Genomic DNA, 21,553 nt, shown 5'->3' with positions numbered 1-21,553 from the left:
TCGGGAAGAAGAGGCTGCCAGGACCGAAGCCACCCCAGACGGGGCGAGGCGGGAGAGAGATCATCAAACTTTGGCTGTGTGGTTGTGTTGCCATATTGAATGACCATGTGTTTGTTTACACTTGTGCGTCATCTTGTTCTGTTATCTGTGTGCATGCGTGTGTGTGTGTGTGTGTGTGTGTGTGTGTGTGTGTGTGTGTGTGTGTGTGTGTGTGTGTGTGTGTGTGTGTGTGTGTGTGTGTGTAGGTTAATGTGTGTGTGTGTGTGTGTGTGAGTGAGTTAGTGTGTGTGTGTGTGTGTGTGTGTGTGTGTGTGTGTGTGTGTGTGTGTGTGGTTGTGTGTGTGTGTGTGTGTGTGTGTGTGTGTGTGTGTGTGTGTGTTTGTGTGTGTGTGCATCACGCTGAACAGGGCGTCCACCCTAGTTTATGGCAGTAGGCAGGAAATCGAAGGGTATAATGAGCCACTTTGATTGCTGTCAACTTGTTAGCCAATGTTCCTCGCCTGACGTTAAAAATACTATCTCCTCCCTCGTTCTAGTCCCCTATTATCCATACGCACGCTTCTGATGCTTACCCCAGGAGACACATCCTCCATCTCTCTCGCCCTCCTCCTGTGAGGGTTGGTTATCTGTTTGCCCTGTTTCTCTTGCCCCTCTCTCCGTATGAAGATCTAAAAAACCGACGACTAACTAACTAAAACATATGGCCAGCAAAGCAGCGTATCGCAGCCCATTGTGGCAGCCCATCGTATTGGTTTCTCACTTGTTTCATGAACACAGAGTTTGTATTGTTTTACTGTTGCCTGCTAATTATGGTGGCTAGCCTTGCTCTGAATGCGATTTTTAGTTTACCGTCTTTGAGCACGGGTAATGGAAGTCGTTATAACAAGGCTCTCTCTCTTTCCCATTCTCTCTCTCTCTCTCTCTCTCTCTCTCTCTCTCTCTCTCTCTCTCTCTCTCTCTCTCTCTCTCTCTCTCTCTCTCTCTCTCTCTCTCTCTCTCTCTCTCTCTCTCTCTCTCTCTCTCTCTCTCTCTCTCTCTCTCTCTCTCTCTCTCTCTCTCTCTCTCTCTCTCTCTCTCTCTCCATCTTTATGCCACTCTCTCTCTCTCCACCTCTTCCTTGTCCTGTCTGGATAATAGAGGACCTCCTTGTAGTAGATAATGAGCACTGGCAAAAGAGGCTCTCGTTGCCCACGCTCATCACGTGCATTAATTTAGACTGTGAGCAGGCCACACTCTCTCACACAAACACACACACACAATGCACACAACCAGAAACACACACATACAAACACACACAATGCACACAACCGGACACAGACAAAAGCACACGCTCACACACACACATCACACACACATACTCACCAACATATGCATGCGCTCGCACCCACACGCAAACAACCGTCCCACATCGCCACACGCTCACACACTCACAGTGAATATATGCATACACACTGGGCGACATTGGCCTAATTAGAACGAGAGGAGTGCATGCAGATGGTGTTCATTAGCTTCTGCCTGGCTGTCACGACACTTCACCGTGCGCCAGCGAGGAGCAGGGACCCACCAACCCAACACCTCTCAACTCCCTTCCCCGCCCCGACAACTCAACCCACCCCCTGTACACCAGCCCCGCCACCCACCGCGCTGTTCACAGCTGAGGTGCTGAGGTGCAGACATGACTAATCACCAGACGGACACCCGAGATGGATGGATGACACGAGAGGAAGATGATGACAGGGAGATGGAAGTGTGAGGGTGTGTGTGTGTGTGTGTGTGTGTGTGTGTGTGGATAGGTAGGGGTATTGATCACACAGGTTTGCATTACTGTGAGTGTGTGTCTGCGTGTCTGTATGTGTATGGGTGGGGTTGTGTGTGTGTTTTTGTGTGTGTGTGTGTGTGTGTGTGAGCGTTGTGTGTGTGTGGCTTTGGGTGTGGGTGTGTGTGTGCGTGTGTGTGTACGTGGGTTTGTGTGTGCGTGTGCTCGTGTGTGCTTGTGTGCATATGTGTGTTTGTGTGTGCTGCTGTGGCTGTGGGTGTGTTTGTGTGTGTAAGGGTTACCTTCGCAGGACAGGCCGTGGGAGGTGACCCCGGACAGGCTGTCCCTGCAGACGTTACAGAAGGTGGGCCGTGCGTGGGAGCAAGCGTACCAGTTGTGCATCCCTGAGAAATGTTCCACGTTGAACTGTGCCGTCTGGCAGGGGAAATAAATGATTGACAGCATTAAGGACAGCATTCACAAGGACACGGTGAAACATCTTGATCCTGATTATCATCATCATCCTCCTCTTCAGGCATTAAGTATTTGACTCATGTCTTGGTATTCATTCAGTTTTGTACCTTGATGCATTGCCAACGCATTTGATTTTGTGTATCGAAAGGTGTATGATTTGAGTGTAATGTGTTAGAAATGTCACAGGGGTCTGTCAGCTATTAGAGAGAAAACAATTTTATCCGTTTGTAAAAGTGCCTTCCTCTGTATCATTTTTCGTTCCAACCACCTTACTGGACAATCAGGGAATCTCATCCATGATTGGTTTGGAGAATCAACCAATCAAAGAATCTATAGATTTGGTTTCACCATACCTCTCTTTTCTGCTGTCTCTCTTTATAACTCTCACACCTTACCCACAGCACCTTTAAGTTACAAGATCCCCTCTGTGTTGTCTGTCAATGGTCCATTATAATTCAAACATGGTCTTCAGTCTAACTAAAATATAGAGGCCTCACAGCTGCACATAGAAGCACTCTGGTTATCCAAGCTCAACTGATCCCAGGTCTGGACTACGTCAGAGCCTACCAGCAGCAGCGGGAGCCCGCTGTAGTATGACACACACAATTATTAAAAATAGTCAGGCTAATGAATTCAACCTGGAGTGAAGACAGCGTCTGGTAGGTCAGCCCTGATCTTGTTAGCCAGGTATAATGATAGGGCACATGAGATGGTTTCATTCTAAAACAAATGACTAATCTCCTAACGCAATCACTCAAAACACGAGTGTTTATCTAACCGCCCTGATTGGCTGACGGCGAGCAGCGACCGTCAGGCAACTGTACCAAATGTGTAGGCTTCTGTCCATCATAATGAGCAGAACATATTCTCTAATGTCAATGAGACCAACCCGGGTAAACAAAGGTTCAATACGAAATGAATAACCAAGCAAGCGCCCCAGGTTATTATCTCTAGAACACACTGTGGTTTCATAGTAGTCTAATCCTCCTCCCACGGTCCAGAGCGAGAGTGAAGGAGGAGGAACGTGTCCGAGCCAGAGCCAGTCCAGCCTGGCGGGAGCTAGCAGGTGCTAGCAGGCGCTGGTAGAAGTAGAAGCACCCTATAACGGGAGCAGTCAAGTGAGGATGCTTGGGCGTTGCGTCTGTGTCGGGCCGGCCCCTGTCCGCTTGCCAGGTAGACTCCTCACAAGCGCTGTGATGCGTGTGTCCGATAGAAAAAGAAAACACACAAACACGCGCGTGCTGCCTGGAATCTGGTATTGACCCACCTAAAGTGGGGATTACGTGAGCCACTTTTGTTCATCTTTTAGAGTATGTGTGTTTATGTGGGCCTGTCTTTGTGTGTGGCTTAGTGTGTGTACACACAAGTGGTATGTGAGTATTGGGGGGTGCTGCTGCATTGCAGTGCAGTCGAAGGGGGGGCTGTCAGGAACAGGGTCTCTTATATAAGACCCCCTCTCCTTCCCTCCCTCCTCAACACCCTTAAATCAAAGCCTCTCTGAACGTGTTGCACTGCCTCGCTGCCACTCTCCTAGCCGTAACTCTGTCACCAGATGCCCAGCTCAGCACATACGTATTACAAATACTTACGTCACTTACACTTTTTCATGTAAAAATAGATCTCGAATCACTTTGGGTGTGTGTATGTGTGTGTGTGTGTGTGTGTGTGTGTGTGTGTGTGTGTGTGTGTGTGTGTGTGTGTGTGTGTGGGTGTGTGCGCGCGCGTGTGTGTGTAAGTGTGTGTGTGTGTGTGTGTGTGTGTGTGTGTGTGTGTGTGTGTGTGTGTGTGTGTGTGTGGTAAATGTCAGACTTAAGAAGACAGTCATGCTGTTTTTATGAAATATTTATGGACAACAAGTTCTTGAATCTTTGTTTTTTGCGCTGAACGCTGTCATATTATTATTCTTGCATATTACCGTTTTGACATTTAGACACCGCCCCACCAACCTCCTTTTCGCTCCCCCAAATTCTAGAAAGGGTGGGTTAGCGGCCATCCTTTCCAAAGTGTCTGTCTGCTTTAGTTCGTTAGCATCTTGTCAGGTGCGTGCCGCTGCGTCTACAACACGTGTGCGTGCGCGTGTGTGTGCGCGTGTGTTGTGCATGCGTGCGCGTTAATGTGAATGCGCCACACGGCAGCTGTGGATAAACACAACCACTGCTGCCCGCATAGATGTGCCCGTTAAATCAGACTCTCCCCACTCTCGCCCCTGATGCCCCCTCGATTCAGCGAACTTGAAATAACAACACCGCTGGGAAGATCCCAGTCTACAACACGCCTCTGAAATAACAACCGAAACAAAGAAAAGAAGGACGGAACGCCTCGTGCCACGATCTCCGACGCCGCGGTGGCACACAGTGGGATTCAGCGTGTGTGTCTGTTGTGTGTGTCTGTTGTGTGTGTGTCTGTTGTGTGTGTCCATTGTGGCTCTGGCAGGGGTCCCCTACCTCGTAATGCTCCCGGGACTGGACCGACTTCAGCGAGCTAATCCAGTCCTCCATCTCTTTCCTGTTCTCCGCGCAGAGGATGAGCCTGCGGAACGGGGTGATCACCTGCACACAGAGGGGGAGGGACGGAGAGAGTGATGGGTGGAGGAGTGGACGGGTACGGAGGAGAGAGGGATGGGGGGGGCTGATTTAGGGGGGGGGGGCTCGTGAGCTCGGCGGGAAAACAAGAGAAAAAAGAAGCGAGCGAAGGAGTTTTTGGTCTTCTCTGTCAGCCTGCGGTGCCAACTGAGCGGAGTGAGCAATCGGTTCTGTCTTTAAGGAGGAAGGGATGAGCAGCCACCCCTCCCTCCCTCCCTCCCTCCCTCACGCCCTCCCTCGCTCTCTCTCATCCCCGCGCTCTCTTTCTTCTTCCTCGTCCCAATGCAATCTTAGTCTCTGGTCCCTGGGTGACTCTCTGATTGGCCTACTCCTGCTGTCCCATCACACCTTCTAGAGCCTTGGACTGTCCCTGATGAACACTCACCCACCCCGTCTCTCTCTCGCTCTGTCCATATCCTCCTCTCTCTCTATCCATCTCTCTCCTATATCCTCCTCTCTCAATCTGGATTTTTTTTTTTTTTTTCTATCCAGCCCACTCTCCCTCCCTCTTTCTCTCTGTCTTTCGCTTTAGCCTCCTCTCTCTCCCACTCTTTATCTCACTTTCTCCATCTATTGCTCTCTTCTCACTATTTGTCTCTTTCTCCTGCTCTCTCTCTCTCTCTCTCTCTCTCTCTCTCTCTCTCTCTCTCTCTCTCTCTCTCTCTCTCTCTCTCTCTCTCTCTCTCTCTCTCTCTCTCTCTCTCTCTCTCTCTCTCTCTCTCTCTCTCTCTCTCTCTCTCTCTCTCTCTCTCTCTCTCTCTCTCTCTCTCTCTCTCTCTCTGCCTGGGCTGCTGCTTTGAGGCAGATGTGTGCTGACAGGCGAAACGCCTCAGCTAAAGCTAAGAGCATCTCTCCCGCCTCGAATCTCCCCTCATCTCCACTCCTCTGTTTGTGTGTTTCTTCGTGTGTGTGTGTGTGTGTTTATTTTTTAGGACAGTATACCCCTAGATGAGCCTACAGACATGGGCACCCCTTCCGCAACGTTTCCATTCATTATTCATTCATTTTCCTCTCTCTCGCTCCCTTTATCTCTGATGCTTTCTCTTTTGTGTTATAACTATTACTGGGTCTCCCTCATGTCATCCCCATCGCTGACACTGAAGAGGACTGCAGACACTGAGATTGGGGTGTTCACACACAGAGACACACACACACCTGAGGAAGAAGCTTTGCCAGCAGGCTACAGAAAAAATAAAAATGAAAGACCAAAAAAAATAACACACACAGGCAAGCTCGCAGATGCACACACACACACACACACACACACACACACACACACACACACACACACACACACACACACACACACACACACACACACACACACACACACACACACACACACACACACACACACACACACACACATACACACACACACGCACAGGAGGGCATAATAGATCCATTGAAAAAACACAGAGAACAGTTTTCAAGGCAGAGGAAATATGTGTGTGGGGGGGGTGTCAGAAGAGTTGATGAGCCTAATATTGCAGACCAAATAAATGCTGGTATTGCACCTCTTATGATAAGCCTTGAATAACACCCCATTGTGCCATCTGCGGGCTGACAGCCTCACACATTTATAGTGCCAAACTGATTTGAGAACTGTGAACACCTGACCACTTTCTTGCTATATTAATGTTGCATGTGGTGAAAATAAATATACAGCTGTCCTACTTGGCTGAATAGTTAAACGCCTTTTAACCCACATGCACAAACACACACACACACACAGACACACACACACACACACACACACACACACACACACACACACACACACACACACACACACACACACACACACACACACACACACACACACACCCACACATTCACAAACGCACACACATGCTTGCAAGCACGCATACACACATTCTTTATTTTTAACAACTGCATGCAAACACAGACCAGAGCACACGCACACAAGCTCCCAGGAGATTATGATGTTGCTTGGCTCTCAGAATTAAAACGCAGGTCTGTATAATATATATATGATATTATGTCAACCTTGGAAACTACAGAGTTCAAGTTCAGCCCTTACCTTCACTGTTAATCACTACTTTAATGTACCAATCGGCTGATTAAGGCTGTCGGCAACCAATCAATATTGGTTGACACACCACTTAAAGAAACATGCACACCCCCTGGTGTGCATCTTCTTGTACAACAAAGCCTGTGTATGTGTGTGTGTGTGGTACTATCTAGCTATCTATTATTCTCAAAACAGCTCCAATGCATGCTAGCTAATATTCCTATAAACACACATCATTTTAATACAAATATATTTAAATGACTAGAAAAATACACCTGAAATTATGAGGTAGGTATTTCTTTGGGCAATTTTTTCACAAATTCTTTCTCCCCGTGTGTGTGTACATGTATGTCTGCATATAATGTGTTATAGCTCATGCATAATTCATGTCTCGCGTTATGTAAGATCCTTGCTGGTGCAACAACATCACCAAGAGTCGATTATTTTCCTTGCTATTTTCAATTATATTGTTCACTTGATAAGTCTATTCTCTACCTCTATGTCTCTCTGTTTCACAAAACAGCAACGGCATGAAGGACCGGTAAGTGTGGCTTTGTGTATGGCGGGGCGCATTGAACACAAGCAATAACTGGTTACCATAAATACTGGCGGATTGCATATCAAAAAAATATCATCCTGCTGGTAAACAAGTGTATGTATTTTATGCATGCATATTTCTTAGTGACCGTGTGTGTGTGCGTGCGTGTGGGCGTGCGTGTGTGCGTGTGTGGGATGTTGCGGACGGGCTAGTGATCAGATTGGTTGCCAGGGGAAACAGGAACTGCTGTTTCTTTAAATAGCCCATGGCATCCCTCAAGGGTGGAAAAGCCGGCTTGACGGACGCCCTGACCTATGGGACGCTATAGGTCACACGTTGCACTGAGCGCTGTCGTCCCTGTGTGTGCCTGATTGTATTTGGTATACGGATGACAAAGACCACGGCCCTGTGTCAACAGTGCCAGGGATTGTTTTGGGTGAGGCTTCATGTCAACAACAACAACAACAACAACTAAATTTACGTTTGTTCAGCAGACTAATATGTTGTTGAAGCTCAGGAGCAAGAGCAGGTCATCTGGAAACCAGTGGGTTGACGGTTTCATTGTTGGTTTCTTCTTCCCACAAGCTGGCTGTTGCCTTCCATGGTGGACTCATGAATGTGCATTGAATGGCGGTTGGAGAAGCTACTGTGTGTGTGTGTGTGTGTGTGTGTGTGTGTGTGTGTGTGTGTGTGTGTGTGTGTGTGTGTGTGTGTGTGTGTGTGTGTGTGTGTGTGTGTGTGTGTGTGTGTGTGTGTGTGTGTGTGTGTGTTTGTGTGTGTGTCTGTACTTAAGAAGAGCTAGTAGACACTGCAGCCTGCGTACAATAACAATGGCTTCATATCTGGCTCCAGTGTCTAACATAGCAAACTGACTCACACTGGCTTTGGTTCACAACAGGCAGGGACATCCGTCCCTTTTCATAGATACACAACCAAACATGAATACACACACACACCAGCCTCTTTTGTGTTAAACAACACAACAACTGGATGTGACTCAAGCAATCTAGGCAGTAGAAAGTAATACCTAGAGGACGAGAATGAGAATGAGAGAGAGAGAGAGAGAGAGAGAGAGAGAGAGAGAGAGAGAGAGAGAGAGAGAGAGAGAGAGAGAGAGAGAGAGAGAGAGAGAGAGAGAGAGAGCGAGAGAGAGCCCTTCGTAGTGGGTGAGATAGAGTTTAATGAGCCGGATCGTGTGAGGACTTCGCTAATGTGTATAACCCCCATATTCAAACACACACACACACACACACACACACACACACACACACACACACACACACACACACACACACACACACACAGACACACATATACACAAGCACACTTACAGACTCATTGCAGAGTGGCTCGCTGAATGTGCACACACAGGCACGTACACATGCGCATGTACATCAAACATACACACAGATTCACACGGTTAAATGACTTGATCAACACAGGCTGCAGCAGGCGGTTGCATTCGTGTGTACACTTAGCTATTTTTTGACTCTTCTTATACACACCACACACACACACACAACCACAAACACACACACACACACACACACACACACACACGTTCATCAAACATACAAACACGAGCAACGCATACACCAAAACGACGCATGATAACGCAACAGCACAAAAACGCAGACAACGGCACAAACAAGACACGATGAGCGTAGCTCAACACTTGGGAATTGATTTTCCAACAGCCAGCAGAAAACGAGTTAATTCGATCGAGCCCGCCGCAACGGCTACCACCAACCTGTGTGAAGGAATTCAGCATCACTCATCCTTCACGGACAAGACACACAGACACACTGAAAACAGCCTCCAGACAGACCATAGCAGTCGTAGCCAGACACAAGGGCAAACCTGTGTGTTTCCCTTCTACCCCTATGACCAGAGCTTAGCCCTGCAATGCCTTCTGCGCAGCAGTCCCCCTCACTCTCTCCCCCTCACTCTCTCCCGCTCTCTCTCTTTCTCTCTCTCTGGCGGCTCGCTCTCCATCACAGTCGGAAAGGCTGTCCACTGAAACCCGGTCTCGCCTCTGACTGTGGGCACAGCCGTGTGCTTGATCGTTAGAGCGAGAGAAAGTGAGAAAATGAGAGAGAGGGAGAGATTGCATGAGCATAAACGCAACAGAGCGAGCGAGATAGAGAGAATGACAGAGAGAACGAGCGAGCCTGATAGAGAAATGGTGAGATTGAGAGAGTGAGAGAGTAAGAGAGTGAGAGAGTGAGAGAGAGAGAGAGAGAGAGAGAGAGAGAGAGAGAGAGAGAGAGAGAGAGAGAGAGAGAGAGAGAGAGAGAGAGGACACATCTTCACTGCAGCTGAGGTGAATCGTCATGCACAGCGTGGCAGATTATATAGGAAGTCATGTCACGTTACCTTCTGTTAGAGTGCAGTGTCCCTCTCCTCCGCCGTCCTTCCCCGTTTCGTACTGCCTCTCTCGCCTCATCCCTCTCTGTCCCGCGTTCGCCTCCTGCTCCCCCCTCCCACCTTTCTCTCCCTCACTCCCCACCCAGCATGACTTTCTCTCTCCCCCTACCTCTACTCCTCTACAAATCACATCTGCACACACAAACACACACACGCACACACACACACACACACACACACACACACACACACACACACACACACAATCTGAGTTGGGAGACAAAGGTATGACTGTGTCTTTGTGTGCGTGTCCGTGTCCGTGTGTGTGTGTGTGTGTGTGTGTGTATGTGTGTGTGTGTGTGTGTGTGTGTGTGTGTGTGTGTGTGTGTGTGTGTGTTTCACTGCGCCATGTGACATCACTTTAGGGTTTCCTCTGCCGCTCTGCCTGATGTGTCAGGCTACTGTTTCTCTGGTTCTCTATTTTCTCCACGGTGTGATTCCGTGCCTCTGTTGTTCTCTTGAGCAGTTCTCTGGCCCGTGACTCCGCTGTCACCTGGGCTCCCGCCGCCCAGTGTCAGGCTAAATTAATCTCAACACGTCTCTCTTCTCCTCTCGCTTCCTCTCTCTCTTCCCTCTTTGTCCCTCAGTCGCCGCCTAATTTGCCTCTTGTCTTCTTGAACCCCTGTCCTCCCTCGCCCACCCGTCTCCTACTCCAGAACGTATTGTAAAGCCCTACAATCCATCACACCATCTCCCCATCTCTCTCTGCATATCTGTATCACACCATCTCCCCATCTCTCTCCATCTGTATCACACCATCTCCCCATCTCTCTCCATCTGTATCACACCATCTCCCTGTCTCTGTCCCTCTCTGTATCACACCATCTCCCCATCTCTCTCCATCTCTTCCCCATCTCTCTCCATCTCTATTTCACACCATCTCCCCATCTCTCTCTCCATCTCTGTATTTTCCCTTTCTCCATCTCTATATCCTTCAAACTCTTTCTTTCATCATGCATTTTGAACTCAACATCAACATGACTTCATGCACCATGCACGCGCATACACACACACACACACACACACACACACACACACACACACACACACACACACACACACACACACACACACACACACACACACACACACACACACACACACACACACACACACACACACACACAGACCCCCACACACACACACCAGGCAGAAGAAGAAGAACACTGCATGTGGATGCCCATGTGCCTGGAACACCAGCACAGGATCACACACAAAAACACACACACACACACACACACACACACACACACACACACACACACACACACACACACACACACACACACACACACACACACACACATACTCACACACACATGCACGCACACACACACATGCACACTCCCACACACACAAAAGCAAACCTAATCCCATTTATAAATATGGAAGCATTCATGATATCCTAGGCGCAGTGTTCAGGGATGCGCTGAAGGCGCAGCTATAAATAGCCTCACACTCTCCTCTGGGCCCTGTACTCCTGCAGCCCCCTCCTCCTCCTCCAGTCTTTTTATAGCTGGCCAGGGGAGTGGACGGCAATTTTTAGCCTGGACAAGCCCCCTGCTTCTCATTGCTGCTTTGTCTCCTCGCATCCACACAGATGACACTCAAAGTGTGCTACCCACTCCACGTCCAAAACACACACACACACACACACACACACACACACACACACACACACACACACACAGACACACACACTATCCAGCCACCCACTTCATCAGTTTTTCCCCAGAATGCATCCATTCATGGCAACATCCGCTGCCGTCTCCCTATAGATGCGGCATTGGGGAAGTCAGAGGGAAAAACAACTGACGCTTGGCTGGGAAAGGTCCTCACGCGTCAGCAGCTCCTAGTCTACTAGAGACGGGTGTTTATAGGTGAACCAGGGGGGCCGGGCTAGGGGGAACCCCAGCCCGAAGGTTCCGGCTTCCAATACAAATGTATGCAATCTAGTAGTCCACCTGCACGTTAATGTAATGTATCAGATGATAAATAAGTGGCTAAAAGCATCTGCTAAATGACTAGATAGTATGGTGGTACTGTGATGAAGGGATTAGAGAAGGAGAGCTTGGAGAACATGTGTCGTGAGCGAGAGCATGCACTGTATAATTTGACCTTAGATCAACTTAACACACACGAGGCCAGCGTGTTGTTGCGAGCCTAATTCGGCCAGGGGTGGGCCCCCTCTTCATTGTGCTCGGGTTGGCCAGCCAACCTGTACACACGGGTTGTAACCATAACAAGCGCTCACCGTGAAGCTGTTGTTGACATTCTTTGTGCTGGACTCTGCAACGCTGGCATCCGATAGGTCCACCTCGTCGAAGATGAGGGACTGCGGAGGGGAGGAGTGGAAAGAAAGGAGAATCAAGAAGGGCAACAGGATAATATTGTGAAAACATTCCCTCTTATGTAACGGTGAGGTGACACCGTTAATTCTACGTCTTAACTTAGACTACAGCCGGACGCAGGCAGGATGAAGGATGGGCTATTCATTTACGACCGTAGCAAAGCGGCACTCCGATACACAGAAGGGAATGTCTTACATGAATGGATTAAACACTAAGGTAGCAGTCTAAACAGTAACACAATAGCAGTTCAATATTTTCCTTGGTAAAATAATATGTGTAAGAGCACCATTGTACAAATATGGACTGCTAGTATAAGTATAAGTATTGCAATTGTTATTATTAATAATAAAACATGAATCAAAACATGCATAATGTGACCATAGACCCTATTCCAAACATTATATTTGACACAAAGAAGCATTTTAATTCAAACATCTAAGTGGTTTGTCTTAACCATGTTAAAGTGTTCTCAGCCATCTAACTCCTCACTTTTCAACAACCACAGGGAAACATGGCCTATCCTCACAGTAGCATAACCTTAAAGGTATTCCTTCATTTTGTGTGGACCTGGTTTGTAGCATAACAGGGGTGGGAGTTAATAGAGGGACAGACTCGTCTCTACAATAAGGTGGAGGAGAACACCTCAAAGTCCTACAAAATGTAACAATTGCACGATAGTCAGACGGTCGGACAGACATTCAGGCAGACTGACAGAAAGAATGCAGAAGGACAGGCTAGCAGAGACTGTAAGCGTCTGAACAAGATGGGCTAGCGGAGATCTGAGCACCGCTTCACTACGAGGAACACAGCTGTGCTCTTACAGAGCCAGAGGCCAGCAAACTACTGCTAGGGGAATGTCAGCTCTGGATGTGTGTGTGTGTGTGTGTGTGTGTGTGTGTGTGTGTGTGTGTGTGTGTGTGTGTGTGTGTGTGTGTGTGTGTGTGTGTGTGTGTGTGTGTGTGTGTGCACGTGAGAGTATGTGAGTTTGCAATAAGGAGGGGGGGGGAACGATACTTTTTAACACACACTCTCCAGGGGTTTGTTGAGGGATGCCATCCAGTTTATTTTGGTGCATGTGTGTGTGCGCGCACGCGTGTGCGTGCGTGTGCGTGTGTGTGTGTGTGTGTGTGTGTGTGTGTGTGTGTGTGTGTGTGTGTGTGTGTGTGTGTGTGTGTTTCTTTTTGTGCCTAGAACAAGTGGTGTGCCAATACAACAGCTACACACCGCCCACTCTGCCATTATGGTACTCTTGTTGCTATGCCTTGGTGTCACGTGCATGAGTGTGTGTGTGTGTGTGTGTGTGTATGCGTGTTTTTGTGTGTGCGTGTGTCTCTGTGTGTGTGTGTGTGTGTGTGTGCGTGTATGTGTGGTACATCCTAAGTTGCGGTTGGAGTGTGACACATTCCCTCTCCCTCCTCTCTCACTCAACATTACACCCACCAGCCCCAACCCCCTACCCACCTACACAAACACACACACACACACACACACTGGTCCTGAGGGTAGCTGTAATGGAAGCTGACAGTGAAGGGTGGAACCAGGCCAGGGACGAGATCCTCTGGTTCTCACAGATCCAGAGCCAGGCTGGGAAGCTGTGTCTCCATGGCCACTACAACTAACCTCCCTCCCTGCCTATACCTCCCTTTCTCTATATCCTGCTCGTATATACAACACACACACACACACACACACACACACACACACACACACACACACACACACACACACACACACACACACACACACACACACACACACACACACAAACACACACGCATACACACACATACCGAAACCCCATGCAAGCTTTAACTCAAAGATATTTGTCATGTATTATTTCTTTGAAGTTGGTCTCATTAAGATTTAACATCTCTCTTTTGTGCTCAATGAAATGAAAACACTTATTTTTTACTAGTACAAAGGTCCAGTTTGTTGAATGCATAAACTCGGACGTGAGACGTTGCTCATAGAGCTAGCAGATACCAAGGAGATCCGAGAGAGAGAGAGAGAGAAAGAGAGAGAGAGAGAGAGAGAGAGAGAGAGAGAGAGAGAGAGAGAGAGAGAGAGGTCAAGGGGGAGGTCATGAGGAGCCTAAAGGCCGCTGAGACCCAGCCTCCATGATGGATGGCAGTGGAGAACAGGCTCCTCATGTCGGGGCAGAGGGCAAAGGGCAGAGCAGAGGGCAGCACAGTCAGCTCAGGCGTGTTGGGAATGGACTTATCTATGACGACACATACGTTTTCCATTTTAATTATGCATCATGCAATGTACATGACTAAAGTTGACAGAAGCATACTACCACAATCTATCCTTCTTATAGCAGCTAGAGGCGTAAATATGAGCAGGGGCTGGCAACCGACACACAAACCCTGTGCGTACAAACACTCTCAGTACATTAGGTACTATGAAGGCCTGACCTTAAAGAGCCAGTGAACCCAAAACCTTTTTATGGCACTCAGACGTCACAACCAGCGCGGTTGGTGTGGATGTGTGGAGCTCCGATCTTAAGGCTCACTGTACCCATATAGTATAACACTATGGTGTGAGTAGATGGTGAAGCTCCATCTGAGCAGCGATGTGTTTAATGTACACTCAAAGTACATTGCTACGGTGTGTGGCGCATTTCATAATCAACATTGCTCATAATAACTCTCATACACGATGGCGGTGCTCAAAAAGTTTCACAAAGTCTGTGTGGGTTGTAACCATGGCGATTACACGCCCCCCTCTTTCCTCGAATTCTTAACCCAAATTTTCATTTTTTTCATGGTGGTTGAAATTCAGCTGATAATGTGGGTTCACTGGCTCTTTAATGCACCAGTGTGCAAAGGAAGTTTGGGTTGCCCAACCCTGGCATTGTATGTGCACTCATGACATATGGGGGCTAAAAAAAGGGAAAATTGAAATGTCCTAAACAGCTAGCTTTCCTTAACAGAAATGACAAGGAGAGTTTGTAGAAAAATTAAGATTAAAAGTGACCTTTAGGCTGCCAGGGTGTTCAGATACACTGTCAGGTGAACCACATTGAGGCGTTGTAGGAAATATAAAATACGGTCGCCCCATATGGCATGGATGCCACGACAGACTATCGATACTATCTATATCTATGTCTCGGGAGGAAGGGGTACTGGGGGGGGGGGGGGGGGGGGGGGGTGTCGGGGGGGAGTAGGTCCCGCCCTGCCCAACCCCCCCCCCCAGCCCCCAACACACTTCCTGTCTGTGCTGTTCTGTCCTGACCCGGATATTCATCAGGCCTTCCTCTGATCCGCTGGCACCGAGGGGCGGCGGGGACCCCTGCTGGGGGCCCGTCCAGCACACGGACAGGACCCGCCAGCACACGCGGCTCCGAGACACCCGGCGCAGCGCCCGCTCCTGCCAGCGCGCCAGGGCGCTACCAGACTGGCACGCAGTAATAAACACACACACACACACACACACACACACACACACACACACACACACACACACACATTATACAAGAGACACAACGGCCCGTCGGGTACTCACACACACACAGTCAGGGTTAAGGGTCAAAGAGGGTAAAGATTAGAGATAGATCTGAAGGGTAGGGCAATTAAATAAACAAAAAGGGTAGAGTGAGGATTTGAAAGCAGTGAAGGAGGCAGGTGAGCTCATGTAGAGAGGGGAGAGTCGAGGGGGAAGTCGAGCCGAGGTCTTTGGAGAGTGTACTCCACTCTAAATACAGACAACTCTAGGGCTTCCCTGAATACCCTTTTTCTTGACTGGGGTATTTTCCCTAATTAGATAATTACCAATATTTGTATGCAATGAACTAGCTTAAAACCACATTAACACGTGAACATGGCTTGGCGTTGATAGTATGTGTGTGTGTGTGTGTGTGTGTTTGTGGTCATGGGCGCCTGTGTGCGTGTGCTTGTGTGTTTATAATGTTTTGTACATGTGTAAAGGGATAGGGTTACCTTGGCATCTTTGGCATAGTAAAGGGTCCGTCCTCTTAGCTTGAAGTAGCGTTTCTTCCACCGCTGGAAGGAGCTGGTCTGCTTCAGCAAGAGGCCTTCCTTTATACTGGTCTGGAGAGGAAAGAGTGAGAGATGGTCACTTAACACAAAAAGACTTGTTCCCTGTGACACAGGGATGTGGCACACGTTACGTATACTATGACTCAGGGCTGGTACCCACCCACACATGACCACTAGCCTACATGGAGGTAGGGACACACAGAAACACACCTCCCCCAAACACACACACACACACACACATGATGAACATAGCAACTGGCTCTAGGGCACTGACCACCCTTTGGTGTTTATCTACAGGATACTGCCAAGATAGTATGTGTGTGTGTGTGTGTGTGTGTGTGTGTGTGTGTGTGTGTGTGTGTGTGTGTGTGTGTGTGTGTGTGTGTGTGTGTGCATGCGTGTGTGTGAGTGTGAGTGTGCGTGCATGTGTGGGTGGACCCTGTGTGAGGGTGTCTTGTGCTCGAGTTTGGTGATCATCCATGTGTGCACGCATGTTTGCGTGTGGATGCCAGTGCATGTTTGTGAGCATATGTGGGTGTAGGTGCAAGTGTATCGTGCGTGTGCGCTTACTTGTGCGTGTAAGTGTGTGCCACCATGTGTGTTTATGTGGGTGTGGGGGTGGCGGCCTAAGCAGCAATTTTACGCATGGGAGACGAAGGATAGGCCAAACAGTGGAGAAGAAAGGACAGCCATTACAGAGAGCATGCCTCTTTCTCTGCTGCACTGTAAACACACATTACTCACACTTAGGCCCTACCCCTGCACCCAGACGCACACAGACACACACGAAGAAGGAGAGGGGGGGGGGAACTTAGAGGAGGGGAGCCAGAGGAAGGACCTGGTTTCTCAGATCAACCCCTCGTGAGTCGTGACGTACGTAAACATCTGTCTCCCACTTTGGGAGGTTGACAAGGCCTTAAGAGATCCTCCCATTCCGGAGGAAAAAGATTTTGTGACTAAATGTTCCGTGCATCGGGAGCCTTCCACCTGGACTTTTAACAGTGAAGCAGTATTTGACTGATTCACTTGGAAGATAATCGTTAGTCTTTCAAGACTCTAGGAAGGTGAACGCATAAACACATAAATGTAAATAAACAGTAAAACCATCGTCACCATAATCAAGGACTTTAAAACACTAACAGAGACACAGCACGTATATATGTGCATGAAACACACACATGCAAACACACACTCACACACACACAAACACAGAGGCTATTTTTAGCATCAGAGGGTTGCTCTGAGTAGAGAATTACAAACAGAGGCAGAGGCCTGAAGCCACCAGCTGTGTCAACCTAACCACACAGTGAACATGGCTCCAGCAGCACAAAGACCCACACACACACACACACGCACGTGCACACACATCCACGGGTACACACACACACACACACACACACACAAAGGCATGCACACACATCCACGTTTACACTTACACTTACATACACACACAAACACCTGTGCACGCAGGCATGCACGCACATCCACAGGTACACGTGCACACAAACATGCACACAGGCATGCACACACATACATGGTACACACAAACGTGCACACAGGCATGCACACACATCCATGGTACACACAAACGTGCACACAGGCATGCACGCACATTTACACACACACAAGACACTACACAGAAACATGCACGGACACACACACACACACACACACACACACACACACACACACACACACACACACACACACACACACACACACACACTTTGATGATCGGTACTATATAGCTGTGGCATTAAGCAACATAAAAGGTGGAGATAGCACTGATGTAAAAAAAATAAGGAAGAACACTTTTTTGAATACTGAATCAATGTAGAAACGAACAATCCATTTATATGGATAATAAGGAAAGTTGTAGTTTGCATTTGCATTGTAATACCGATTCATAATACAGTGATACTGAATGTACAATGAGTATTGTAACTGCTGTTGTATTCAATACTAACGTAAGAATACAATAAGATAAGACTACTTATTTCAAACACATTTACAACAGATCATGTTATTTTAAAAACGTAAGAATAATGTTATAACAATAGTAAAGTTCAGTGGGAAAAATAATACAGTTCAATTAAACTGTGGTTATGGAGGCTGGCGCAAACACACTGGTGGACTTTTTGGATATTTAATTATCTCAAACATAGCTTGTTTACATCTGAGATGCTAATTCCCCCTCTTCCCTTCACGAAGCGAGGTCCGAACGCCAAATTCCTGGGTGGATTAAGGTGCAACCGGCCCAAGCGACGCTCCCCTATAAGGCTCTAGAAAACTAGACATTTTTTTTCTCTGACAAAGCAGAGCTGAGTGAATACCCAAGGACGTCTGTACGAGTACTGACTGAGCTCATCTGCTTCTGAAACTGCACTCAAGACGAAATGTCATCGCAACTTCTGAACCTCAACTCACACGGTTCGAGGTCAAGGATGTGGTAAGCTTGCAAGCACAGAGACGAGTTCACAAACAAATGTGCAGGTGGAAACTCACACACCCAAATGCGTATATATATATATATATATATATATATATATATATATATATATATATATATATATATAGAGCTGTCAAGCGATTAAAATATTTAATCGTGATTAATCACATTAATGTCATAGTTAACTCTAATTAATCGCGATTAATCGCAAATTCTTTTTCTATGCTAAATATCCCTTGATTTTTTTGTCCCATAATTCTTCTCATTTTAATTCTCTTATCAACATGGTGAAGTGCATCGGCTTGCCTTGTGCAAATGATTTTTTATTGATAACAACATTGGCACTGATCAAAACAGGACGATACAAAAAAAGAGCCTATAGTGCAATTAAACGACTGCTTTTAACAAATGTCATTTGAACATAGCAGTCAGGCTACTGCTTCTTTGTTTTGAGCCAAAGAAAAAAAAAAAAAAAAAAAGTTTTTTTTTTTTTTTTTTTTATAAAATAATTGCGTTAATCGCGCGATAAAAAAATTAACGCCGTTAAATTTGGTTTGCGTTAACGCCGTTAATAACGCGTTTAACTGACAGCTCTAATATATATATATATATATTATTTATTAGAGCTGTCAAGCGATTAAAATATTTAATCGTGATTAATCGCATTAATGTCATAGTTAACTCTAATTAATCGCGATTAATCGCAAATTCTTTTTCTATGCTAAATATCCCTTGATTTTTTTGTCCCATAATTCTTCTCATTTGAATTCTCTTATCAACATGGTGAAGTGCATCGGCTTGCCTTGTGCAAATTATTTTTTATACATGCACAAAAAATGTATGCTACTTTTTGTTGACGGACAAAATCACTCAGACACTCCAACACATGGCTCCACAAACAAACCCAAATCTTCTAATACAGACGTTATTGTTCCGTCATCTGTTTGCTCTTTAGGTTTATAGACTCCAAACTGGTTTTTGTGCATCACAGAAGAAATTGCTCATTCACTCATATATAGGTTTTACGCAACAAGCATGCACACACAGACACACATACACATGAACATACACATGCATGCATCACACATTCTATCTAAACAATGGTCAGCATATAGCATGCGATCCCAGGAAAAAGGAGGTACATATACCTACTTCTCCAGCATGAATCCATTAAAGACTGGAATTTGAGGAGTAACGTACGGAGTGACGTACATGCATGCTCCTTAGTCCCCGGCTCACCAACAATCACGCTCACACAATTAAACACAATGAAACCATAACAAGCGGAATTAACCAATAGTCATGACCGATGAATGGAGCATTGTCACTCCCCCTTACCCTTACTTGTTTTCGGGTTAAGTGCAACACACGGTGATGCAGAAATAACTATCAAGAGGAGGACTATTGTTACTAAACCAAATACCTAATTTTGCTTTTAGCCTTTGCAGCTTGTTGGACTTTTCAACATAGAGTTACTCATGTGCTACTTTCGACAAAAGTTGTATGAAAGACTTTTAGCCAATTTGGGCTGCCACTGTATCTAAAAGTGGAACTATTGTTTTCCTTTGCCCAGCAGGAGATGCAGAAACCAGTTTGCTCTACTTAGTTGTTCTCATTTATAGTTTGTCCCTCCTTGGCCTCCATAGTTCCTCTCCTTGTCTTCATCTCCTTCCTGTTGCCAAGTGGGCCAGAAGTGATCTATAAATAGACCTTCTCTTCTCCTCCCTCTCTTGCCTGCACCGCTCCTCTCCGATGAAGGGAACAAGGAAGGGGGGAGAGCGAACCTCACGCGCCACACAGAGAATGGAGTAACCTGAGCTCCATGTACCTTACACCCACACCCTGCCTGGCTAGTGACAGACTGACACACGCACACACATACGCACATGCAGATTTAAGCACAAACACACACGCACGGGCACACACACACACACACACACACACACACACACACACACACACACACACACACACACACACACACACACACACACACACACACACACACACACACACACACACTCACACACACACACACACACACACACACACACACACACACACACACACACACACACACACACACACACACACACAATGGACAAAGGGGAAGGCTGCTCAGATGGATCCAGCAGCTGTTGGCAGTGGAGAAGAAGTGGCGAGTGAGATCCCTGGCAAAGTGAACCAGAAGAGAAGAACTGCTAACATCCTGCTCCTTGGTATACCCATGGTCACGGCTGCCTGCCGGGCTAACCACATAGCGAGCAAACGATAGCATTACCTCGTGTATAAACAAACTGCAGACTTCGATCGCTGCCATAATGCACGAGTGTTATTTAAAGGGGAGTTTCTGAAGGTGAGGTTTCCCGTAACATGGCTGAACTTTCCTAAACAGTACAGCAGCAGCATCATGCATTCAGCAAACACGCGTTTGAAAGAGTTAAGGAAGCCAGAGAGAGGTCAGGTCAGCCATTATAGAACTGCGGTAAAGTAAACCCGACACAAACATACTCAGACACACACACATAGACAGAAACACTTGTAAATGTTCCTAAGAATGCATGCATACTACCTTTCTGCACTCGAACATATAGACAGCAGGGCAGAAGATTGCAAAGAGTCCGCCTGGTGAATCCCTGGGACCGACCACGTCTTGCTATGCCAGTTGCCAGGCTTGCAGAGCGCACTAAATGGCGGTTTAAGCGTAATTGACCAATTTATTAAAAGGACAGTCGAGTACTATTCTATAACAAGGGTTAGCACTGACTGGTTTCGTGCTAAGTGCCTTCTAAGCAAGAGGCAGAAATACAGAGAGAGAGAGGGAGAGAGAGAGAGAGAGAGAGAGAGAGAGAGAGAGAGAGAGAGAGAGAGAGAGAGAGAGAGAGAGAGAGAGAGAGAGAGAGGCCTTCTTGTCCTTTTGTCAGGAATCTATCTGCATAA

At 47.2% G+C, this 21,553-nt stretch overlaps 1 protein-coding gene across 9 annotated transcripts in view; it reads right to left on the bottom strand.

The window, feature by feature from the left end:
• dgkh (diacylglycerol kinase, eta) overlaps nucleotides 1–21,553 on the bottom strand; it is a 55,541-nt gene that overhangs the window by 28,774 nt on the left and 5,214 nt on the right. For 5 of the 9 annotated variants that reach the window (XM_030343613.1, XM_030343612.1, XM_030343615.1 and 2 more), the window contains 4 exons: nucleotides 16,105–16,215; nucleotides 12,067–12,147; nucleotides 4,675–4,779; nucleotides 2,059–2,191 (listed from right to left, as the gene is read on the bottom strand). In XM_030343613.1, the coding sequence (XP_030199473.1) occupies nucleotides 2,059–2,191; nucleotides 4,675–4,779; nucleotides 12,067–12,147; nucleotides 16,105–16,215 (430 nt within the window). Of the gene's footprint in view, nucleotides 1–2,058; nucleotides 2,192–4,674; nucleotides 4,780–9,135; nucleotides 9,597–9,761; nucleotides 9,893–12,066; nucleotides 12,148–15,400; nucleotides 15,563–16,104; nucleotides 16,216–21,553 lie in introns of those variants that run through there. The other 4 variants (XM_030343619.1, XM_030343618.1, XM_030343617.1 and 1 more) reach the window with 3 other exon arrangements.

Source organism: Gadus morhua, chromosome 20, assembly GCF_902167405.1.
Source record: "Gadus morhua chromosome 20, gadMor3.0, whole genome shotgun sequence".
Taxonomy (NCBI): Eukaryota; Metazoa; Chordata; class Actinopteri; order Gadiformes; family Gadidae; genus Gadus; species Gadus morhua.
The sequence above is the reverse complement of the archived record's forward strand: the minus strand, read 5'-3'. Positions and strand labels throughout refer to the sequence as shown.